At 43.5% G+C, this 22071-nt stretch overlaps 1 protein-coding gene across 2 annotated transcripts; it reads left to right on the plus strand.

Moving 5' to 3' along the window:
- Positions 1 to 246: 246 nt before the first annotated feature.
- E2F5 (E2F transcription factor 5) lies at positions 247 to 21067 on the plus strand. Of its 2 annotated transcripts, XM_083187353.1 has the most exons (9): positions 247 to 544; positions 5618 to 5727; positions 9375 to 9536; positions 10418 to 10461; positions 11692 to 11756; positions 13537 to 13783; positions 16651 to 16845; positions 17999 to 18043; positions 19074 to 21067. In XM_083187353.1, exons 1-9 carry the CDS (start codon positions 431 to 433, stop codon positions 19181 to 19183), a joined length of 1092 nt encoding a protein of 363 aa, XP_083043479.1. In that variant the 5' UTR covers positions 247 to 430; the 3' UTR covers positions 19184 to 21067. The 2 variants fall into 2 exon arrangements, with proteins under 2 accessions (XP_083043479.1, XP_083043480.1); XM_083187354.1 differs by lacking the exons at positions 247 to 544; positions 5618 to 5727; positions 9375 to 9536 and having other exon boundaries at positions 10359 to 10461.
- Positions 21068 to 22071: the final 1004 nt, after the last annotated feature.

Here is a 22071-nt window from a genome sequence, read left to right on the forward strand (position 1 = left end):
CCTCGGCTTTGACTGTTGATCGCCATCTTTAAAATGGGAAAACGTGTAAATGTGTAACAAACGACCATTGGATGTGTGTTATCTACAATCGCATGTATAGAATTTAATGACAAGAATAAAATCCCGTCTACTAGGAAACTGCGGAGGCAGCGGACATTGCGTTTCTCCCCGTGCTGCCATCATCCAATATGGCCGCGCCAGCCTCGCGTGACGTAGTCGGTCCCTTAAATGTGTCGTCTTTTGACACCATTCTTTTTCGCCTCAAGTTTGTGTCTCTCACGGCAACGGTGCGGCCGAACGTCACTTCCCGTGCTGCAGCCGCCGTCTCCGCTCTCGTGGTGCCCCGCGTGCTCCTCGTTCCCCTCTACCTTTACAGCCGATACAAGGGGCGGGCTGCAGAGGCCCGCCCCGTGACTGAGGTCCGGGGGCCATGGCGGAGCCGGTGGGGGTGCCGAGCAGGCACGAGAAGAGCCTGGGGCTCCTCACTAGCAAATTCGTGTCTCTGCTGCAGGAGGCGAAGGATGGCGTGCTGGACCTGAAAGTGGTGAGTGTTCGGGGCCTGGGGGATGTCACCATGTGTCCCGGTGTTATGCGGGGTGCTGCTAGTGCGGTTACCGGGCGCTGGCTTTCAGGCGGGGGCCGGTAATGCGGGGGTTGAGATGGAGGACCATGGTGCAGTATGACAGTGATGGGGAATGTGTTTTCTGAACTAATATCTACGCAGGTTTACGGGGAGAACATGCAAACTCCACTCACATGGTCATGGTTGGGAATTAGGGGGGGGTAATCTCTACACCATAGTGTAGCTGGGGTAATGTATTATTATTATATCTCATTCTAAACTTGCCCATTACGCACCTTTGGCGCATGCAATGGGTGCACATTAGAGGCATGTCTAAATTTAGGTGCTCGCTAGTTATGACACTTGTCATGCTGAAATGTATTGAGTTTAGATATCTATAGCGGCTAGCCACTAAACCCATGCAAAGTATTGGGCCCGCTGCCTAAATTTACTAGTTAACTGGACACGGGTCACTTCCAACTAGTCTTGCCCTGTCCCCACTGTACAGCCTTCTCTCCTGGACGGTTGCTGTTCCTTTAAGATTGTGGGATTCTACAGACAGGACAGCTATGAATGACTTTAAAAATGGTAACTTATCTATATTAGTATTTGAACCCATAGCATCTGCGTACCTGGACTGCTTGCTATGTGCCGTCGCTGCGGAATTGTGCTTTCTACATTATATCAGATGACAGTCGTTGCAGATTTCAGATACTATTGTATAGAGCTGTATGGTTATAGACTATTGCACTTTCTATCTTCATACTCCCTATGCCAGGGGTTCTAAAACTTGGTCCTCAGGACACCACACACACAGTTCACATTTTCCAGGTCACCCAGCAGGTGCATTCATTACTCATTGACATGTTTTAAAAGAAGCACAGGTGGAGCTAATTATTTCACTAGTGATTCTGTGAGGAGACCTGCAAAACATGCGCTGTATGGGGTCCTGAAGACTGAGTTGAAGAACATGTGCCCTATGTGAATACATTAGGCCAGTGGTTCCCAAATTGTGTGCCGTGGCACCCTGGGATGCCTTGGGACACTTGCAGGGGTGCCTTGGTTTGATGGACCAGGAGTAAATAAAATTCAGTGTAGTCAGTATAATTGGCAAAACTATTGCTTGTCATACAAAATGTGACCAAACAGAAAAAATTATGTCTCTCACCACATAACTAACCCTAAGGATGTCCTATAAATACAGGTTTAATACATTTTAATAAGATTTTCTACATTATTGAATAAAAAACTTTTGGCCTAGGGGTGCCACAAAACAATTTCTGGATCTCTGGGGCGCCATGATTCAATAAAGTTTGGGAACCACTGCATTTGGCCATTGCGATGTGGTCATTGGGTCAACATGAAAATGGTCGACCTATGTTTTCAGGTTTTTTTTTTGTTTTCCCCGAAGAAAGGACTTGTCCATCCCAGTGGAGGGGCAATATAATAGTGTGCCCGAAGTATGGCGAGCAATACAGGGAGACACGGATCACTTATACGGTGTCCATGTTGACATTGGCATAAAATATTAAAACCCAATGTCAACCTTTTCAATGTCGACAGATATGTCGAATAGTGGTTGACCCTTTGACTCGTCCTAGACACTGTCAACCTAACAACCTGTACCTGCCTCCAGTGCAAAAAACATGATGATCTGTATATCTGGACGGTATCTCCAGAAAGGTTCCTCCTAATGTTTGGTTTGATGTGGCTCATGGAATTGACACTGGGAAAGGTTGACACATGAAAAGGGCTACATGAGTTTTTTTGTGTTGACATCTGAACCTAACCGCTATCAATTTACCATCCAGATCCTGTTTGGCTGTTGGAGAGGGATAACCACTACCTCCATATCTCAAACTGCCAGGAGTGTGATTGGCTGTGTCTGCTTTATTCCTAGCATCCAATTATACCCCTTTCAGACAACAAATGCTGGGTCGCACCTGTGATTAGAACACTGGTCCGTCCCAGCAGTGAGGCGGCATTCGTGGTCTGAATGCTCCCTGTCCGACCCAGCTTATTAGTATTAGCTGGTGGAAGAGGCCAGCCTGCTCACACTGTGCTGCTCTCCCATAGACCTCCGCATTGATTCCCTAGTGTGGCTAATGCATTTTATTTGTTAGTCATTTTCTGTTTTAAAGCCCCATACACACTAGATGGGATAGTAAGATATCTTTTACTACCTCAGTGCATTTACACACTAGAAATTGTGCATCTCTAATGACCCCCTCGTCCTGCGTGTACAGACGAGGGGGGGCCTTGTTAACAGCAACTATGCTGCAGTATGGCTCCTTCCGCCATCCCTCCCTACCCCGCCGACATCGGTAAGTGTTTATGCATATGACTAATATGTATGGGGCTTTACATATTATTATTTTTTTTAGTGACATATTTTTCCAACAGATGGAAACACAAAAGTAAATCCCAATTTTCAGGCCATCTTCCCTTTGTTTCCTGTCTGTGACTACTAGCATGTTCTTGATTTGCAGGGTGTGAATTTTTGCTGTTTCTTTGTTTTTATGTACTACTACTTCTATAGCAGTCTTTGCCCATTTGGCTAGGCAAAATAAATGTCACTTGAGTTTAAAAGCCCTGCAGAGGTAGTCGCTGTAATGTCTGAAGCAACCGCAGACACCTCTTCAGGAAGTAAATGGCGCTGGGACAATATTTATCTTCTGTTATACAATGTTCCGTGTCCTGTACAGGAATGTGCTGCTTTTACCTCGCCCTTCCATTATACCAGGGGATGGCTAGATGTATTTTAATCGTTTAAGGAAACCTGATACCTTAAATATTGCATAAGAACATATCTGTGTTGGTTTGTGTTGTATAGGTATGTGTATTGGTAGTTTGGATCTATCTAGTTCTCATTCACACCGGCTGCTGCCACTGCTTTTCCGGTTTCTTAGTTAAGATTGACAGTATAGGTTATTAACTACTGACACTTTAATGTGAGCAAGTTACACTTGTAAAATGTTAAGGGGTCACAAAAAGGTTTCTAGAGTGGTTCTAGAAGTGTTTTATGTGATTGGATTGAGAGCTACACTGGCATGCAGCTGTATATGAAGCCGGTATCGGTACATGAAGAGTAAAGGCCACAATAGACCAAATCGCATGTGTCTATAACCTCCGATCCCCGTACACATTGGATCGGAGCCGGAGATCCATCGGATACCGCAGCCGGGAAATGGATCGCATACAGTACATCGTATGCAAAGGGACAACATACGATGTATCCTATGTAATCCTACCGGTTGAAATGGTGAGGTACGGCCTGCGATGCCTCACTGTAGTGGATGGTTATTTGTGGCATAGCGACTTCCTGATGTCTGTTCGTTTCGCTCGTTGCAACTTTTTATAATGTGGTCACTAATAAATAATGGTCGCATTTATAAAGATTCAGCTTTTTGGTCTAAAAGTTTCTTATAGATTTGATGGATTTCTGGATATCTTTTACCTTGTTGTGTTCACTTCACTATTTCAAGTAAAGTAACTGTCATTCTAGATGGTATTTAGCTTGCAAACCTTCTGGCTGTTTTGCTGCTGTATATGTGGTGGTGGGTGGGGGGGCTGCTTGTATATCCTCACCTGCATGCACATGCTTTGCTCCCCCACTTTATGGTCATAGACTGATCTTATTTACAGTCTACTGATTCTTCGCTGATATATAATAATAATAATAATAATTAAAAGTCAACATGAGAACAATATTACATGATTTCTAAGGAAAAGGCCACATCACTAATCTGTTCTCGGTTTTTCAGGATTGAAGTAGTTGGGGAGTCAGAGGTAAATGGAGTATTCCATCTTTTTGATCCTGTGGTGTGTTAGCAAAAGGTCGACATGAGTTTTTTTTTTTAATCCAGCGCTCTCTGAAATGTGTAGGTAGGGAGCTATAAGAATCAGCCATATTATGTCTGAGAATGCCAGTACTTTGACTTTGGTATCGAGAACCTCCCAATATAGAGCCCGCCATGATGCTGTTAGGGCACAAAACAGCATTGCCAACCTAGTTTTGTTATATATCTGCTCACACACCAGGTGGGTTGCGAGCGGAAGTCCACTAGTCTGACTTGGCAGCACGCTGATTTTAATAACTCCGTAAGATCCATTCTGGTTCTCCTCAGGCCTGCTGAATTGAATGAACTCCTCCTGAGTGTGTACACACAGGAGATTTAAGCCCCATTTCTAAGCGAAAAATGCAGCATTGATTGCTCTGCCTTCACGATCCTGCATGTCGCTATCGCCTGACCTAAATGGATGTTTATTAAAAAAAAAAAAAAAAGACGAGTGATTTCTTCCTGGAGATAGATAGACATACATACATACATACATATGCGCAGTGGTACTAAAAGTCCCCACAAGCCTCCCCACATGCATGTACTTTCGAATACCCCCAGTACCAGCATTAAAGGGCCCTCTGGGCCAACACATAAATTCTCACTTATGTTGAGACGTAAATAGTTCCCCTTATCCCGTAGAATTCCTAAATGAGTAAGTGTGTGTGTTAAGGGGGGGGGGGGGGGGAGGTATAAAAGTGACCCCCAGCGAAGGCATTACTTTACTGACTAGTAGAGCCCAGAGTTGGCTTTAAAAATACGGGTGCCTCTTATCGTCTGTTTTTGGAACCAGGACCAGTCCAAGAGCCCGGTGCTGGATTTAAAAATACAAGACCCCCTAGCCATTTCCCTGTATTTTTGAAAACCATGATTGGCTCAAAAAGACTGCTGCTGGGTATGCTTTGGAGGGGGCACTCTGTAAACTCGGCAGCCAAATACGAATTCCTTCACCATAGGAAAATACAAATCCTGAAAACTTGTCAGTTTTTTTTTTTGTAAATTTGTGGGTCAAAAACACCCCCGATCACGTTCGTAACCATTTCTTTGTGTTCCCTATTAATTAAGGGTATCCATTATCTAGAATTAGAACCATTTTAAAGAAACTACTTTAATTATTGAATTCAACCCCAAAATGCTTTTCTCATTCAAATATCCTTTTGTTGGTATGTGTAATATAATAATTTCATAGTGATATATATTTTTTTTCCATTTAAAGGCTGCAGATACACTGGCTGTGAGACAAAAGCGAAGGATATATGACATAACCAATGTATTGGAAGGAATTGGTTTGATCGAGAAGAAGTCAAAGAACAGCATCCAATGGAAGTAAGAATATTTCGGTTCTGGAGGGTAAATGTCTGTCGGGGCATATTTTAGGTATGGCCATTTAGAGCCATTCAGAGGATTTGCCTCCCATGGACTTGAAGAGTAGTGCCCATAAAACCATAAGACTGTGGGCATAATACGTTCTGGCTATGCTGAGAACTCTACAATAATGGCTAGTCAAGGGCTTTCTAGAGTGATTGGTGATGGTTCCAGGAAGGGTGACTGTTAGTAACTTGAGGCCTAACATTATTACGTAGCTTAGATTGCTGGCTTGGTGATTCCTTTTATATCCTTCTAGCTTTCTGCACCATAGGCTTATATGCACCGTAGGCCATTTTCTTTGTGTGAGTAAAATTGCAGTATATCCTTTAAACCTTTCCTTCCCATTTATTGTCTAAGTAAGCTCCTATTGGCCCAGTTGTAATAGCCTTCAAGCTACAGATAGCGGTGAGATTTCTGCAGTGTCCTTGAGACTCCAAAGCGACAATTTGTCTGCAACTTCTTGGATGTTCTATTTAGCAGGTGTCCTTTTTCTTCTCACTGCAATAGACCAGGGTGCCCCTGCAAGTCCTATTATATTGCGTTTTTAATGATGTATGGTCTGTTGGTGCACTAGTGAATAGGAGAGATCTAATGAATGAGTGAAGTCACATATGAGACACTTTGCAAGAAGTTACTTTTTCAGCAGATATGGGTGGGGTGTGCATCCATGTGTTAACTCGTAGGGGGGGAATGTGTGATGTTGCTATGGGCAAAAAATCACAACCGGTCTATTATCTTCTAGAGGGTGCTAAATCAATAAGTAGATTCAGATTGGTTGCCCATAGCAACATCACATGTGATGTAGAATATACATCTTAATATATTTCCCCCGTAGTATCTGTCGGAGGTTTGTGTCTATGGTGGTTGCTTGGTGAACATATTGCTGTAGTACCTTGTTGCGTTGCCAAGTTTTGAAGCCCTTGACCAGCTCTATAGCCCTGTTCTAGCTGCATTGCTAGATCTGCTCCATGCCTTCACATCTTTAAACCTTATTTTGTGAAGTATGGTAAAATCATGGAGATTAAAATAAATAACTCTTTAAAGAGTAGCTGACGGCATCCAATAAAGAGGCCAGGTTTGTCTAGTACACTCAGGGGAACAGACCAAAGAAACATTCCTTTGACACTGGCTGATTGTGAATGAGGCAATAGACCAACTTTAATTCTCACAAATTTAACTAACTAAGAATGTCCTGTCTAATGCTCGGTAAATGCTTGAGATGGCTCTGTGTAAATCTTTGTGGATGAAGGATTCCACACACCAAAGACCATCTCTAGTCTAAAATCCTTCTATACTAGTTAAAAGCCCATCAAAATGTCATCTTCTGCAATGTACTTTCACTTTGAGCTGTAACAGTTTAGCCCACAAACTCTCCACCTCACCACCGAGTGCAGCAAGCCATGCGAGGGGATGCAGTGCTCCGATAGTGTCCATGTTGACGGTGTCGTCCTACAGGGCAAAAAATGTGAAAACCCATGTCGACATTAGGAGGTGTCTACCTTCAGTGGTCAACCCACCCAGTGCATGGTGACCTTAGTTGTGTCGACCCTATGACCATACCCCTCCAATCTGTTTTCATAGCTCCATCTCGCCATACCTAGAAAGTTCCTAACTGTGTTGAGGCTAGAACCACTTCTGTTTTTTTTTTTTACCATCATGCACTGGGTCCACATATACCTGGAGTAGGACTATCAATCTGTGGCGAACGAAGTGAGCCTGCCAGGGTTCAATACATTTGAAATGGGGGGGGAGGTACTGATTGAATTTTATAAAGTGTGGCGAGCCCAAAGCATGAAGAGCATGCATCTTGACGGCAGCTCGCTACGCTCACCACACTTTATAAAATCAACTCCACGCCGACGTGGATAGTGGGGGTATGAACAGGTCGGGACGACACCTACCACGTCCCCTCACAGGGTTCGCCACGCTTTGGGGTGACGCGGATAGTGGGGGTGTGCTAAATCTCTTTGCATCCCATCACACGCGATCAAATTGCATGCGATGCGGGCAGGGGCGCCGTGAAACTACCTAAAAAAATTACTTACACCTACATAAATTTAAAGATTTAAATTAAAACTTCTGTGAAGGCATCTAACAACTTCCGCCCTCACCTAACATGACAACCTGGTCAAAAAACAGAAGTGTATCTGGACACAACCAGTTTGAAACTGATCAATGTCTCTGCACAGGTTGCTTTCACTTTCTGTTATTACCTATAGCAAAGTAATTTTGTCAGTGTCCTCTAGTGGTCACTGGTGGTACTTCACCTCAGAAGTGAGGAGTACCGTATTTGCCGGCGTATAAGACGACTGGGCGTATAAGACGACCCCCCAACATTTCCACTCAAAATGTAGAGTTTGTTATATACTCGCCATATAAGACTACCCCCTCTTCCGCACACCTCCGTCACTAGCAGCTGTCTGGTCCCTTGAGTGGTGGGTTTTGCTGGGGCAGGACAAACCTATCAGGGCAGGTTTGTCCTGCCCCAGCAAAACCCACCACATAAAGTTTTAATACCCCCTCATCTGCAGCTTCCCTGCAGTGATGCCGCTGTCCTCCCCCCAGGCATAAATACCAGCATATACCGGTATTCATTAAAGGGTACCTCTCCCCCACCCCTTCTTATGCATACGGTACCGTACCTTAATAAAAAAAGATAGCAGTAAGGTATTTGCAGCATTTTTTTTCAGCCTAACGGCCTGTCAGATTGCGCATTTGATGTCGGCGGCAGGCTCGGGTGTTTTCGGCGGGGCTCAGGGGGACTCGTATGCTCGAGCGCTCCCGAGCCCCGCCGAAAATAGCTGAAAATACCCGAGCCCCGCCGACGTCACTGCAGTGACGTCGGCGGCAGGCTCGGGTATTTTCGGCGGGGCTCGGGGGGACTCGGGAGCGCTCAGGCACACGAGTCCCCCCCGAGCCCTGCCGAAAACACCCGAGCCTGCCGCCAACATCAATGGCGCAATCTGACAGGCCGTTAGGCTGAAGAAAACGCTGCCGACAAATACCGTACTGCTATCTTTTATTATTAAGGTACGGTACCATATGCATAAGAAGGGGGGGGGCCGAGGAGAGGTACCCTTTAATGAATATATGCCGCACCCGGCATATAAGGCAACATCACGCCGTGCACCCGGCGTATAAGACGACCCCCCACAAGAAGGCAAATTTTTATGGGCTAAAAAGTCGTCTTATACACCGGAAAATACGGTAGTTAGCCTATTATATATATCTAAAGAGATAGCTCTATAGATTTGCTGATTTCAAACAATTTTTACTTTACCTGAATGTCTTCTACATGATCGTGCATTTCCTATGTATTTGTGATATTAATGGTCCAACCAGTTCTGAGCATGTAAATATTTTATGGCGTATCAAGGGTTCCACAGCACCTAACAATGCATACAGTAAATGAGCAAAAACAAGAAATCGACTTAACTTACATATATTTATTTACCATGTACTTTAAGTTCTTAGTGCTAGTTTTATGGGCTTTAATGTGCAACATTAGGCCAGCCAGGTGATCAGTTTCACTGACCAGCTATGGTAAAACTGTCATATTTTCTCACCAAATCTTTAAATAAACTTTTAAATTGCTTGTCTTAAAGGGGTGTTGGTGCCGGGTGCAACACAAAGGAAATTCTGGACAGACTGAGAAACCTCAAAGCAGAAATTGGGGACCTTGAGCTCAGAGAAAAGGAGCTGGACCAACAGAAAGTGTGGCTGCAGCAAAGCATTAACAATGTTATGGACGATTCAGCAAATAGATTATATCCTTTTCATTTAGTGGAAACTATTGTGATAAGTTTAAATTATTGAGCACACACTCCTCTTTCTGCAGAAGGGGATCACACAAAAGGTCCATTCTGTAGGATGTGGGACACTGGACAAGGAGTAGACTTCTTTGCTTCCTAACTTTCCCCAGTTTCCCTCTTAGTTGCCACGCACTAATAGCTCCAATATAAATAAATCGGTACTTATGAGTTATCTGGGCGCCCGATTTTTTTGATTGTATGCCTTAAGTTAAGGCATACAATCAGATGCGATGCGATATCGCATCGCATGCGACCATCGGATGCGATGACCCGATTTTTCCATAGGAATCAATGTTAAAATTGACGGAGTCCATTTTAACATGGAATTCAATGGGAAAAAGGGGTCCTTTTCATACCCCTACTATCCAAGTGGGCATGGAGTTGGATATAAACCTGTAGCGAGCCACCGAGCCCGAAGCGTGGCGAGCGAAGCGAGCCCCGCGAGGGGACGGTATTCTGTGTCCCCTCGCCACGCTTCGGGCTCGGTGGCTCGCTACGCTCGCCACAGGTTTATATCCAACTCCATGCCCACTTGGATAGTAGGGGTATGAAAAGGACCCCTTTTTCCCATTGAATTCCATGTTAAAATGGACTCAGTCCATTTTAACATTGATTCCTATGGAAAAATCGGGTCATCGCATCGCATCCGATGGTCGCATGCGATGCGATGTGCCCGATCCGACCCGATTTAGAAATCGGGCGCCCAGATAACTCACAAGTACCAATAAATATAAATATTGTGTGCGCATTTTGGGTTAAACGCGGTCAGTAGACAGATGCCATGACACAAGCATGACTGATGCAATGATGTACAATGCTTTCCTGAACAGACATACATTATCCTTTGTAACGCATGAAGACCTTTGTAGCACTTTTAACGGTATGTATCATGTTGTGGTTTCCATTTGTAGAACTGTTTTTAATATAAGCTCTTATCTGTTATGAGAAATGGTGCTTTCATTGCAAACTGTATACTAGATCCAATGTCTGGTTTACCACTGCAGTGGATAGATTTTGAAGTGTTCCAAAATTATAAGACTATTCCTAAGTACTATAAAAGCTTACAGTAGTGTAATTTCCTATATTTCCTTTGCTCGTTTTTATTTGTCCCTCTCTGAGAATGTGCTTTAGATAGCCCTGTATTGCTCTTCTTGACTAGAAGAACCCCCCCCCCCCCCCCCCAACAGTTCACGTTTTCCAGAACTGGCAGGTGCACTCATTATTTACTGACATGTTTTAAAAGATCCACAGGTGGGGCTAATTACTTCACTTGTGATTCTGTGTGGAGACCTGGAAATTGTGAACTGTTGGGGGATGGGGGTCCTGGAGACTGAGCTTGAGAACCACTGTTCTAAACAGTAGCAGACCCTGGCATGGACCCCAGTATATTTGTTTAATAGCAGGGAGGGTGATTATGTAGTCTAAGCTCTGACAGTGCTTCTCAAACTGTCTTCAGGACCCCAAACAGTTAATGCTTCCCAAGTCATCCAGCAGGAACACAGGTGTATTCATAATTTACGGATACATTTTAAAGATCCACAGATGGAGATAATTATTCCATGTATGGTTTGGTGAGACTGTGAAAATATGAACGGTTTAAGGCCTTGAGGACCATCTTTATGAACCTGGAGCAGTGTGCGGAAGCTGGCCATAGCAACCAGTCCACTTTGAGGATACATTTATTAACCCTTTGAGTGCCAAGTGAATTTGTCAAAATAGGTGTGAAATTTGCCAAGCAAACATTAATCATAATGACCTGTAATGTTTACCTTGTATAGGAAATAAAAAAAAATATATATATATTTTTTTTTTTTTATTTGAGTTTATAAAACAAATGTGAGCGACACTAACATTTTTAGAAGATATTTTGCACATTTTTCATAAGGGTTGCCAATCAAAGGTTTCAGTATATTCTTTGAACTGATGGGCATTCTGTTAACTATATGCAATTTTCCACTTGTCCACTCATTTTACTGCTTGATGCTTTAATCCTTAAATGTAAATAAAAACTATTTTTTTCTAGTCCATATACAGTATTTACGTTTTTTGCTTTTTTTTTTTTTTTTTCAATTTTCATGTTCTTATATATATTTTGCTCTATAATGTCTAGGGGACACTCTTCTTGCCGTACAAGCTCCTTCAGGTACACAGCTGGAAGTCCCAATACCAGAAACAGTAAGTGAATGGATTCTGCCATCGAAAATAAATTATTATTATTTTTTTTGGGTCGTCACTTTCTAGTAGAAGTGGTTTGAGGACTACTTCTATCCAGTTGCAATACGTGTGTGTGTGTGTGTGTCAGTTGAGCTGCACCAGTATACTTGAGATAACTTGCACTCAGACGTAGACCATTTGGCACAGGCTTCGACCATTGCCTGCACACTGATGTACAAACACAGCAAAGCTGAGGCAGGACTAGCAAGCTGTAGGCCCCTCATACCCTTTCAAAACCCAGGTTATTGCTGGATTGATTTGAAAGTACCAAACTAAATAACCAGGGTCGATCAACCTCGGTTATATGAAGGGTTAAATCTGGGTCGCCCTGTGTATAATGGCCGACACAGGTTTAGTGTGAAAGGGACGTACCCCGGATGAGGGTCCGACTGGGGATAGCAATCTGAAAGAGCACCTTAGACACACTGCGCAAGGATTACGCACACCCTAATGTCCTTTACAAATTGTCATACACTGTAATACCAATTACACATTGTCACACTGTAGTGCCCATTACGCATTATGCCATGCACACACCATAATGCCCTTTTCAGACTTCCCATATTAGTGCCTTATAAGAGGGAGGAGCCCTCGCCACAGACCTGTGTGTGCGCTTAGCTAGTATGCTGCGGAGTGGCTCATACCATAGCTGATAGGCATTTGAAATATGGCGCAGGCTAGAGAGCCAGTTGGAGCTTGCGGCCTTGCAGCTAACTACGGTTGTCGGTCCGTGAGCTCTGATAGGCCGGTGGTGGGCAGGAGCCATATTTCATATGTTCGTCTGTGCTAGTTTAAGCCCCTCTGGTCAAGGAGCTGAGCGCACACCACACAGAGCCATGGTGGTGAGTGGGAATCTCTTCATCCCCATCACCCCTGCATCTCACTCTCTCCACCCCCATCACCCCTGCATCTCACTCCCTCCACCCCTGCATCATTCACTCCCTCCACCTCTGCGTCCCCATCACCTCGGTCACCATTGAACCTCTCCATCCCCTGCACTTCTCCGCCCCCTTTGTTGCCGCTGCACATCCCACATACACCCCTTAACAGCTATCCCTATACCCGCATCCCACATGCACCCTACTCCCCCTTATCTCCTACATACACCCTTAATACTGCTACCCAAAAAAAATCCTTCCGTTCAGTTCATGTTCCCCAACGTAAATCCCATAACCCTCTACTCTGGCCACACATCCTATTCCACCCTATAATACTGTACTCCAATACACACCCTGGTCCCCCAGTTCGTCCCACATTTCTTTACTCCCATTACACACACACACCCATACCCCCCCCCCCCCTAATCGCACATGACCTTCGACTACTTGCGACTAACTGTCCCTGACCTTCCTCATATCCCACATCACTTCCTTTATCTTTGCTGGTCCCCTTCTGGTAGCCATTGCATGAGCCGGAAGGGATGAGGTTAGCTGTGGTGGGCGTGGCTGACTGTTCTCCTTCCTGCATCCTGTGCAGGCCTCGGCACAAGCTGCGCAATCAGACAGCTCAGAATTCAGCTGCATCGGCAGCTGTGATGGCTGTCACTGGGCTGGGGGAGCAGTAGTGCGAATCCACAACAGATCCGATCATCGTGCAACGTCCTTTAACTAGCTTGAACTAACTTGGGCCTGGTTCACTGCACTGCATTGTCAGTAGTTTTGCACCTGCAGCTAAGTACTTTGTGTCATGGACTTGAGCAGAAGACCAATGTTCTCTCAATTGCTTTGTGTTCTATTTTTAGGGCCAAAATGGACAAAAGAAATACCAAATTAGTTTAAAGAGCAATTCGGGGCCCATTAACGTGCTTTTGATTAATAAGGAATCAAATTCTTCAAAACCGGTTGCTTTTCCCGTTCCTCCACCGGATGACATCGTACAGACCCATACTCCACCTGACACATCCAGCGTTTCCAGTAAACAGTCTGCACAAAGTCAGCCTCAGCAGACAGAAGACTTACAGAGTAAAATCCCTGCAGACTTTAACACAAGTGAGTAATGTATCCTATAAAAAGATGTGAAACATTCAGGGTAAGTGTTCCCTACAACCTTTCAGGATATCAGATTAATTACTGTAGAGGCCCCTATGCTGATTGGGCTGAGAAATCTGCCCAAATAGCGCGTCTGTGTGTGAAATCCGATGCTCAGCGCCGTGCGCATCTGATCAGAGTCTGAGATTATGGGTGCTGCATGTAAGATCTCTGGGTCGGACCCCCTCCTGGCAGCAGGGAACAGGTATCCCATGCAGAAGTACCGCATGCGCTGTATCTCATGCGATCCTGCCACCCGGGAAGGTACGCTATGCCGATGTGCATTCCCCTGGCCGTTTGATGCTTCTACTGATCTTTTCAATATGCAGGAAGTTTTTGTACATATTAACGACTGTACACTCCAGGTTGTGGCCACTGACTATATATTTTGCAAGATTGCACAGTGTGTATGTACTATATTGTGTCTGGGAGTTCAAGAAAAATCGTTGCAAGCTGTCTGTGTACCCAGTTTACTTTCCGATTTACATAACATAAGATAGAATATTCTTAGTTCATTTTATTTCTTTCAATTATTTTCAGGGTTATGAAAACGCGCAACTTAACATTTTTCTTGATTGACTCTAACATTGTGGTGTAGATAGAAAACATGAAATCTATAAACAGGAGAGAATAAATTTTGAAGCCTATATTATCCCTTTCAAGTCCCACGTCTAGTCAGGCTCAACAGCCCTAGCGCTAGTAGCAGATCCAATGGTGAGCTACTTTAAATTAAGAACATTAACATCATTCATTGTAGACCATTTTCTGGTCATAGTCCTTAAAGAACATTGATGCTCTTTGTACCATGCTCTAGAACAGTGGTTCTCAAACTCAGGGGCAGATTTATTAAGCTCAGTGAAGTGATAGTGTCGGGTTTTTATCACTGGCCAATCAGCTCTTAACAGTGAAGTTGCAGGCTTGGTTTGAAAAATGACAGGTAGGAGCTGATTAGCCAGTGATAAAAACCAGACAATTTATCACTTCATCCAGCTTAAAAAAATCTACCCCTCAGTCCTCGGGACCCCACACAGTTCATGCTTTCCAGGTCACCCAACAGGTGCACTCATTACTGACTGACACATTTTAAAATATCCACAGGTGGAGCTAATTATTTCACTTGATTCTGTGAGGAGACCTGTAAAACATGCACTGTGTGAGGTCCTGGGGACCAACTTTGCGAACCTGGGATCTAGAAGCGCTTTGATACTTCAGATAGCTCATCTTGCTACAACTCTGTATACACTACAATACAGTTACACTACTGTACATTGGCAGATTACTCACAACTACTGCTAAGTATCTATTGCAGTGGGGGGCACTAAAAAGGAGACATTAATCTTTCTGGTACTTGTTTCCTAGCACGACCACCCCGATTTCCATCGGGGTGGTCGTGTCGGAAAAATCGCGTAGGTCGCGTCGCATGCGACCAAATCTCATACGATGCGACCGACGCGATTTTTTAATTGAATCAAATGTGAATAGGGGCCCGATTTTACATTGGATTCAATGTGAAATCTTCCCTACACCCCCAATTTGACACCCTCAACGCCACCCCACGATTGACGCGAACCTGAAGCGTGGTGAGCCCGCGAGGGGCGGCGGTGCGTGTCCTCCGACCTTTTCATTCCCCTACTATCCACGTAGGCGTGGAGTTGAGAATATAAAGTGTGGCGAGCGCAGCGAGCCACCGAGCCCGAAGCGTGGCGAGCCCCGCGAGGGGACGCGTATTACTTCACAGGTATACGCGTCCCCTCGCGGGGCTCGCCACGCTTCGGGCACGGTGGCTCGCTGCGCTCGCCACACTTTATATTCTCAACTCCACGCCTACGTGGATAGTAGGGGAATGAAAAGGTCGGAGGACGCTCGCTGCGCTCGCCACGCTTCGGGTTCGCGTCAATCGTGGGGTGACGACGGGGCCATATACAATGTGAAATGGGTCATATTGGCCCATTTCACATTGTTTCCTATGTGAGATGGACTTAATGAAGTCCATCTCATCTTGTGCCATTATAATGGCACAAGACCGACGCGATGCTCCCGATTTCAATGTTAAAAAATATTTTAACATTGAAGCCTATGGCAAAATCGCGGGCATCGCGTCGGGGGCTATGTTAATGGCCGCGACCGACGCGATGCCCGCGATTTTGCCTTTGCCGGCAAAATGGACCTGATTTCAAAGGACATCGCGGGCATCGTGTACCTTAACTTTAAGGTACACGATGCCCGCGATTGTGGCCGTACTAAGAAACAAGTACCATCTTTCTTTTTATTAAAGCATGGGATACACCAAACACTTATCTATAGAATTGATCGATTAGCCTCAACTTTTTTCTAAGGACCCACAACAGGACCAACAACATTTTTTACAGGTCACCTTTGAAATGTGATAGTTGGTAATACCTGATAGTATAGTATAGTGTTAGTGACTGGGGTTGAGGAACACCGTTTTAGGAGATACAGTAAACTATGTTCCTGTAATGGTGTTACATAAGTTTGTATATGGAACTGTACTGTATATCTAGAATTGGTAAACCCAAATTTATTTAATTCCTTTATCTATAGCATTAATGTCTCTCTGCCATTCAAGGGGAAACAAAAAAACAAAGATCACACCCCATCCTTTCAGGGCCTGCTAGTTTCGGTACAAGGAATATATTAAATTAATACTTTTAATACAGTATAAATGATTTGTCCAAAACTGAGCTAATGTTATGGTATACATTCAATTAGAAAAAACCCAGAAGTGAATATAGTCGTCTTCTGTCCGTTCTCAGGGAAGGTGAGCGCTATCTGTGACCACTGTAATACTTTTTTCCTTGCACTTGTAGGTGGTGATGCATCGGAGAGCACACCTATGAGCGCTTTCTCTGAACTTCCAGAGTCCCTTTTATATCCTACTCTTCAGTCCGATGTAACGCGGTCTACTGCCAGCTCAAGTGACTTCCCAACTCTCCTTCCGCTAGATGTCAATAATATCCTTAAACCCAGTTCATTTGAGATGATGAAAATGGATGATCCAGAAGGTAGGAATTGCTTGCTACCATATTGTAGAATGGATGGTTCCTTTCCTGGGGCTGTACTTGCCTCTCTGCTCCATAAATGAAAAGGATTTGGCTATCAGTCACATGTGGCGTGGGAGTGTTCATGACAGATACTGTATGATGCACTTAATACTATGACGCTAGTAAAGCCACCAACTTTCACCTGTAACGTCCATGTTTCATCATTAAAGGGGAAGCACTGGAATCTTTCAGTCTCCCCTCTCTCGCGCTTTGTCACTCCCCTAAAACAGGCAACACGCCTCTGTTTTGGGAAGGTCACACTGTTGTCACCCGCGAATGATGAAAAACTCAATAGCGGACAGTATGCAGCCGATCTGCTGCACACGAAAGATATGGTGTGGGCAGAATCTCACTAGGGGAGATTGGACAGAGGGCACCTGACCGTTGTCTTTACCTAGCTGCTGCTCTGACAGGATAGTCAGTCCTGTATAATACAACAAGAAAATAAGAAACTGAGCAGCGCTGTTTGTTTTAAAATAACCAGATTGGTAGGCCGATCACAATAATTTATTCATGCATACTAAATAAATGATATGCCAGCAACCTAAAACAACGATGGATGAATTTAGATACAAACATCTAATCCACAATTGGTACCAGGAGGTTGTGGACACTATCCCGCTTTACCAATACCTGCAGTAGGAGTTGGTTATTTGTGCCACCTTGGGCCACTCCTTGCAAAACCTGCATCTTATTGGTTCTCCCTCTGGATTATTGCTTTGGGGACTTATGCTGCTCTTAATGGACCTCCAAATTCGGGACTCTTCAGGTCACTATCGCTGTATGGTTGGTGAGGATTCTGAACATTTTTAATCTGTATTTGATAAACTTTTAACTACCACATCGTCATTTTATGTTGCTGGCATATCATTTATTTAGTATGTATTAATAAATTATTGTAATAGACCTACCAATCTGGTTATTTTAACACAAACAGTTTTTTTTTTTTCATTTTCTGGATGTGCTACACACCTGTACTGTGCATGGTTAGAGCATTGTTAGAACAATGAGGAGCTGTGCTATGCTCCCTGGCTCCAGGTGTTTGTTTATTTTTTCAGTATATTTGTCTTTTTCCTTCTCTTTGATAGAGTAACTTTTTTTTTTTTAATTATAGGTCAAATAAGTGGCGACATAATTGACGAATTGATGTCTTCTGATGGTATGTATTGTATTGGGTGTACAAAAGTTAACTAACCTGGTTAGGAAGTCACATGTACTGTATGTTTCTTCCATTGGGGGGGGGGGAGTACTGGAGACAGTGGAGCAACACTCATTGGGCCAGATGTATCAAGCTTCAAAAGTGATAAAATGGAGAGTGATAAACAGCCAGCTAATCAGCTCCTACCTGCCATGTCACGGGCTGGGTTTGAAAAATAACAGGTAGGAGCTGATTGGCTGGCTGTTTATCACTCTCTATTTTATCACTTTTGAAGCTTGATTCATCTGGCCCATTATCTCAGATCGCCTTGCTCGCTGCTTTCCACATGGACATGCTATTTAGGGGGGGGGGGTGCAATGGTGGGTATTCTGTCTTGAATTCCCATTGTTGAATTGACGTTTGAAACAGACAATATTTCAACAGTCTATACAGCCTTGGATTGTCAAATGGCCGTGTATTTGATTACCCCCCCCCCCCCTAACTCTGCCCATCTCCCTGAAGCTGAGACGGGCAGGGTTCCCCCCCAAAAACCGGCATCGCGAGTGAGTGTCTCAGACAGATGGCGTGTCTTTGTCAGCGGAGGGGAACTGCAGAGCGCTGGAAATGCATGAGAGGTGTTTCCATCTGTATTTCCAACTGTCAGACTTGGCGCACATTGAATACCCACCTTAAGGCATTAGAAGGTAGATCTAACAATCTTCTCCAATAATGGTTTGCAAGCTGTAATTTAATAATTGTCCATGTCCAATTAGCTGCTATATGTACATTAATGATTTGTTGGCTTGATAGTATTTGGGTATATAGAAAGCCTGACCTGTGTTGGTTCAATATTAAAGTCTGCATCAGTAATAAGGTGTCCAGCACTCAAGGGGAGGGGGGTGTCTCCATTAGTCTTGCTTCTGGTATGAACTGGTGCCTTCATAGATATTGGCCTGTACACACAGTTCCTCTTCCTACCGGCTACTGTATGTCAGAGGCTGCATTTAGTCTCTGTTCTAATTTGTCCCTCTGTAACTTTGCTTTGTTTCAGTGTTCCCATTGTTGCGGCTGTCTCCAACACCTGGAGATGAATACAATTTCAACTTGGATGACAGTGAAGGAGTCTGCGATCTCTTTGATGTGCAGATACTAAATTATTAGATGTAACTCCTATACTGGATTTTCTGTCTACCTCTATCTGCCTTACAGACAGTAGCATCAATGGTTTTTTTTTTCTCATTACATGTGGATTTATATAATTTTTTTCATGTACAGTGAACAATAGATTTTATAAGTAGAGGCTATTCAACTTTTTTTTATTACTGATGTGATTTCTAGATCAAAGACTTTATTTAACAATGGTTAATTCTAAATCTATTTTTCATAGAGCACCTTTTTTTTTTAATTTGCTGGTTCATGGCATTAATCTATTGCAGTCCTCATATCTTGGGTTCCAGGGCCGTGTAACTGTCCCAGGCATCTCCCGTCTCACCCTATACACTGGGTCAGAAGGCAGACTTACAGTATTTTTTTGTGTGTGTTCAAATTTAACAAGGGCTAAATGGATGTACAGCTTGTCAGCAGAGGGACCTAAACCTTTAGTTATTTTATAAGTAATAAAAGACCTTTTGTGCTGCCTCGAGCAGATCCATGTACATATTTTAAAAGATGTGGGTCCTTTTTTTTTTTTTTTTACCCACACTTGCCATGACTAAAAATTTTCAAAGGATTTGGAGTTTAAAATCTGTGTCATGTCCTTTAGAAAAGCTTATTACTTTCCCAAGTAACTCTGAGGTGCCAGCACAAGGCTGTTGCAGAGAATTGAATTCTCCTTTCTTAGATGCAGGATGATCTCCCAGCATGGTACAAGCACTTACCATAGAATCTGTTTTGTACAGCACTGTCTTGCTTTTAGGTGGTGTATCCTTTTTAGGTAATGGTTTTATTGGTCACTTTACCCCCACAACAGTCAATGGAATCCCATAACTTGTCAGTGTGTAACTACTCTGATACCAGGCAGCACTGTAATCATAAAGGGTTACCAAATACACAAGCAACTTGCCATCAATAAGTTCTGGTCTCCTGTGCAATGAGGCCAGTCAGGATTGTAAATGTTGGTATGTATACTTATGCTTTTGTACTCAGGTACATGTCTGGCCAAACTGCATATAAATTAGGCAAGTCTGTTAGCTGCAAATACTATGATCATTATATATTGGGATGCATTTTGTACAGTCTAAATTCTGATCTGCTTAAAGCGTAGATTTAATTTACACTTTTCTTGTGCTGGAAAATTGCTATGTAAAGCACCTGTACCATACTTGCCTACCTGACCCTCTCCATGCAGGAGAAAATGCTCTGTTTCTGGACTTCTCTGGTAATGTATGATTGCCATCACCTGTGGTGAAACACCTTTTACCTAGCTCACCACAGGTGATAGCAATCATACATTACCAGGGAAGTCCAGAAACAGCATTTTCTCCCTCATGGAGATGGTCAGGTAGGAAAGTATGACCTGTACCCATTGATAAGAGGGTGCCAGTTCCTTCATAGAAAAAAACTAATATTCTTAATTGTGGGGCAAAATTATTTTGCACCTGAGCAGACCATGCTGCAATGTAAAGGGGCAAATGTTTTTTAATTTGCATGCAGGGTAAATATTGGTTAATTTGCATGAAGCTGGGTAGTTTTTATTTGAACACTAAATTGAGCTTGGAGATGCTTCTGTAATCTAAGGTGAAATAAACTAGCTGTAGTAATTTACTGCTGTCTAATTGATCCCTAGGGTAGTTAAATTATGCCCAAAATCAGTCTACAGGTTCTCTTTTTTTTTTTTTTTTTTTTTTCTTACGATAAGAGAATAGTAGTCATGGATGGGTGTTGTGAGGTGCAGTTAATATATGCTAATATACAGCGCTCATAAAAATGTGTATGTATCACAACTCAACTTGTGAGAAGTGATAAACAAAAATCCATAAAAAACAAAAAAAACAAATTGATGATCATAACTCTTATGAGGTTGTGGTGGGAAGTGGATACTGCTTATGGTAAATCTGGCACAAGACTGCTGCTAGAAAATAGATTTTAGTAGAATTAACTTTGTTCCTACTCGCCACCTGGCTTGTGAGTTGAGGTGTGTTTGGCGCAGCACTTCCCAATAACCTCATTAGACAGCCGATGTGTGGAGGAGGAAGGTCCTGGCTGACATCCACTTTTGGAACGTGATTCTCCACACCAAGTTTTTCACCAATGATTGTGCTTTAAGAACAAACTTAAGGGGCAATTTTAATTAAATTTCTAATTGTCTGAATAGACAGTGATGTGTAGTCCTGCCTACCTAGATCTTGACTGTATGCACTTATCTAGTCAATGCCATTGATCACACTGGCCTGCATGGATTGTTTAGCACACATCTCTGATGTGCTGCATGTGTGTACATTTTACAGCTCCCCAGCTGCAGTGTGGAATAATTTTGCCAAGATCCTTACTAACACAAAATCAGCCCCTGCATGTGTTCCCCACCTCCTACAATAGGGTAGCCTGACAGCTAGTGGCTACGTATGTGGTAGGTACAACAAACACCCCACTGCTACAGCCTGGTTATGTAATCAAACATATTAGCCCTGTGTGCCAATTCCTCTAAATAGAACATTGACACTCTGAAGTTAGGCTTTGAGAACAAATTATCAATTTTCCCCTTAAAGTATACAATTGTTTGAAGTGGAAGTGAATGGTTCTCGCAATGTACGGTTTTCCTTTAATTCCTAACCTCTATGTGACTTAAGTCCCATGATGTTTCCTGTGTAATGACATCATAACCTCCCCCCCCCTCTTTTTTACACAATAACAGAAGGGATAAGATAAGGATAACTTCTGTTACCCTCTCTTACCTCTTCAGTAGATGAATGTTTAGGCATACCTGGCAAAATTGATAGTCATCATGTAAACACTACATGATGGGGGAGATATATTGCTCAGTTTCTCCTTTTCATCAGCGACCAGAGATGGTCGCTGATGAAAGAGAACCTCTGCTGGCGGTGCCGCACTGG

This window comes from Crinia signifera, chromosome 5 (assembly GCF_055691185.1).
Source record: "Crinia signifera chromosome 5, ASM5569118v1, whole genome shotgun sequence".
Taxonomy (NCBI): domain Eukaryota; kingdom Metazoa; phylum Chordata; class Amphibia; order Anura; family Myobatrachidae; genus Crinia; species Crinia signifera.

Coding starts and splice junctions, on each gene's coding strand:
- E2F5 (XM_083187353.1), top strand. CDS start 431: ATGGCGGAGCCGGTGGGGGTGCCGAGCAGGCACGAGAAGAGCCTGGGG. Junction 545..5,617: donor GCGTGCTGGACCTGAAAGTG/GTGAGTGTTCGG, acceptor TTCCATTTAAAG/GCTGCAGATACACTGGCTGT. Junction 10,462..11,691: donor CCTTTGTAGCACTTTTAACG/GTATGTATCATG, acceptor TATAATGTCTAG/GGGACACTCTTCTTGCCGTA.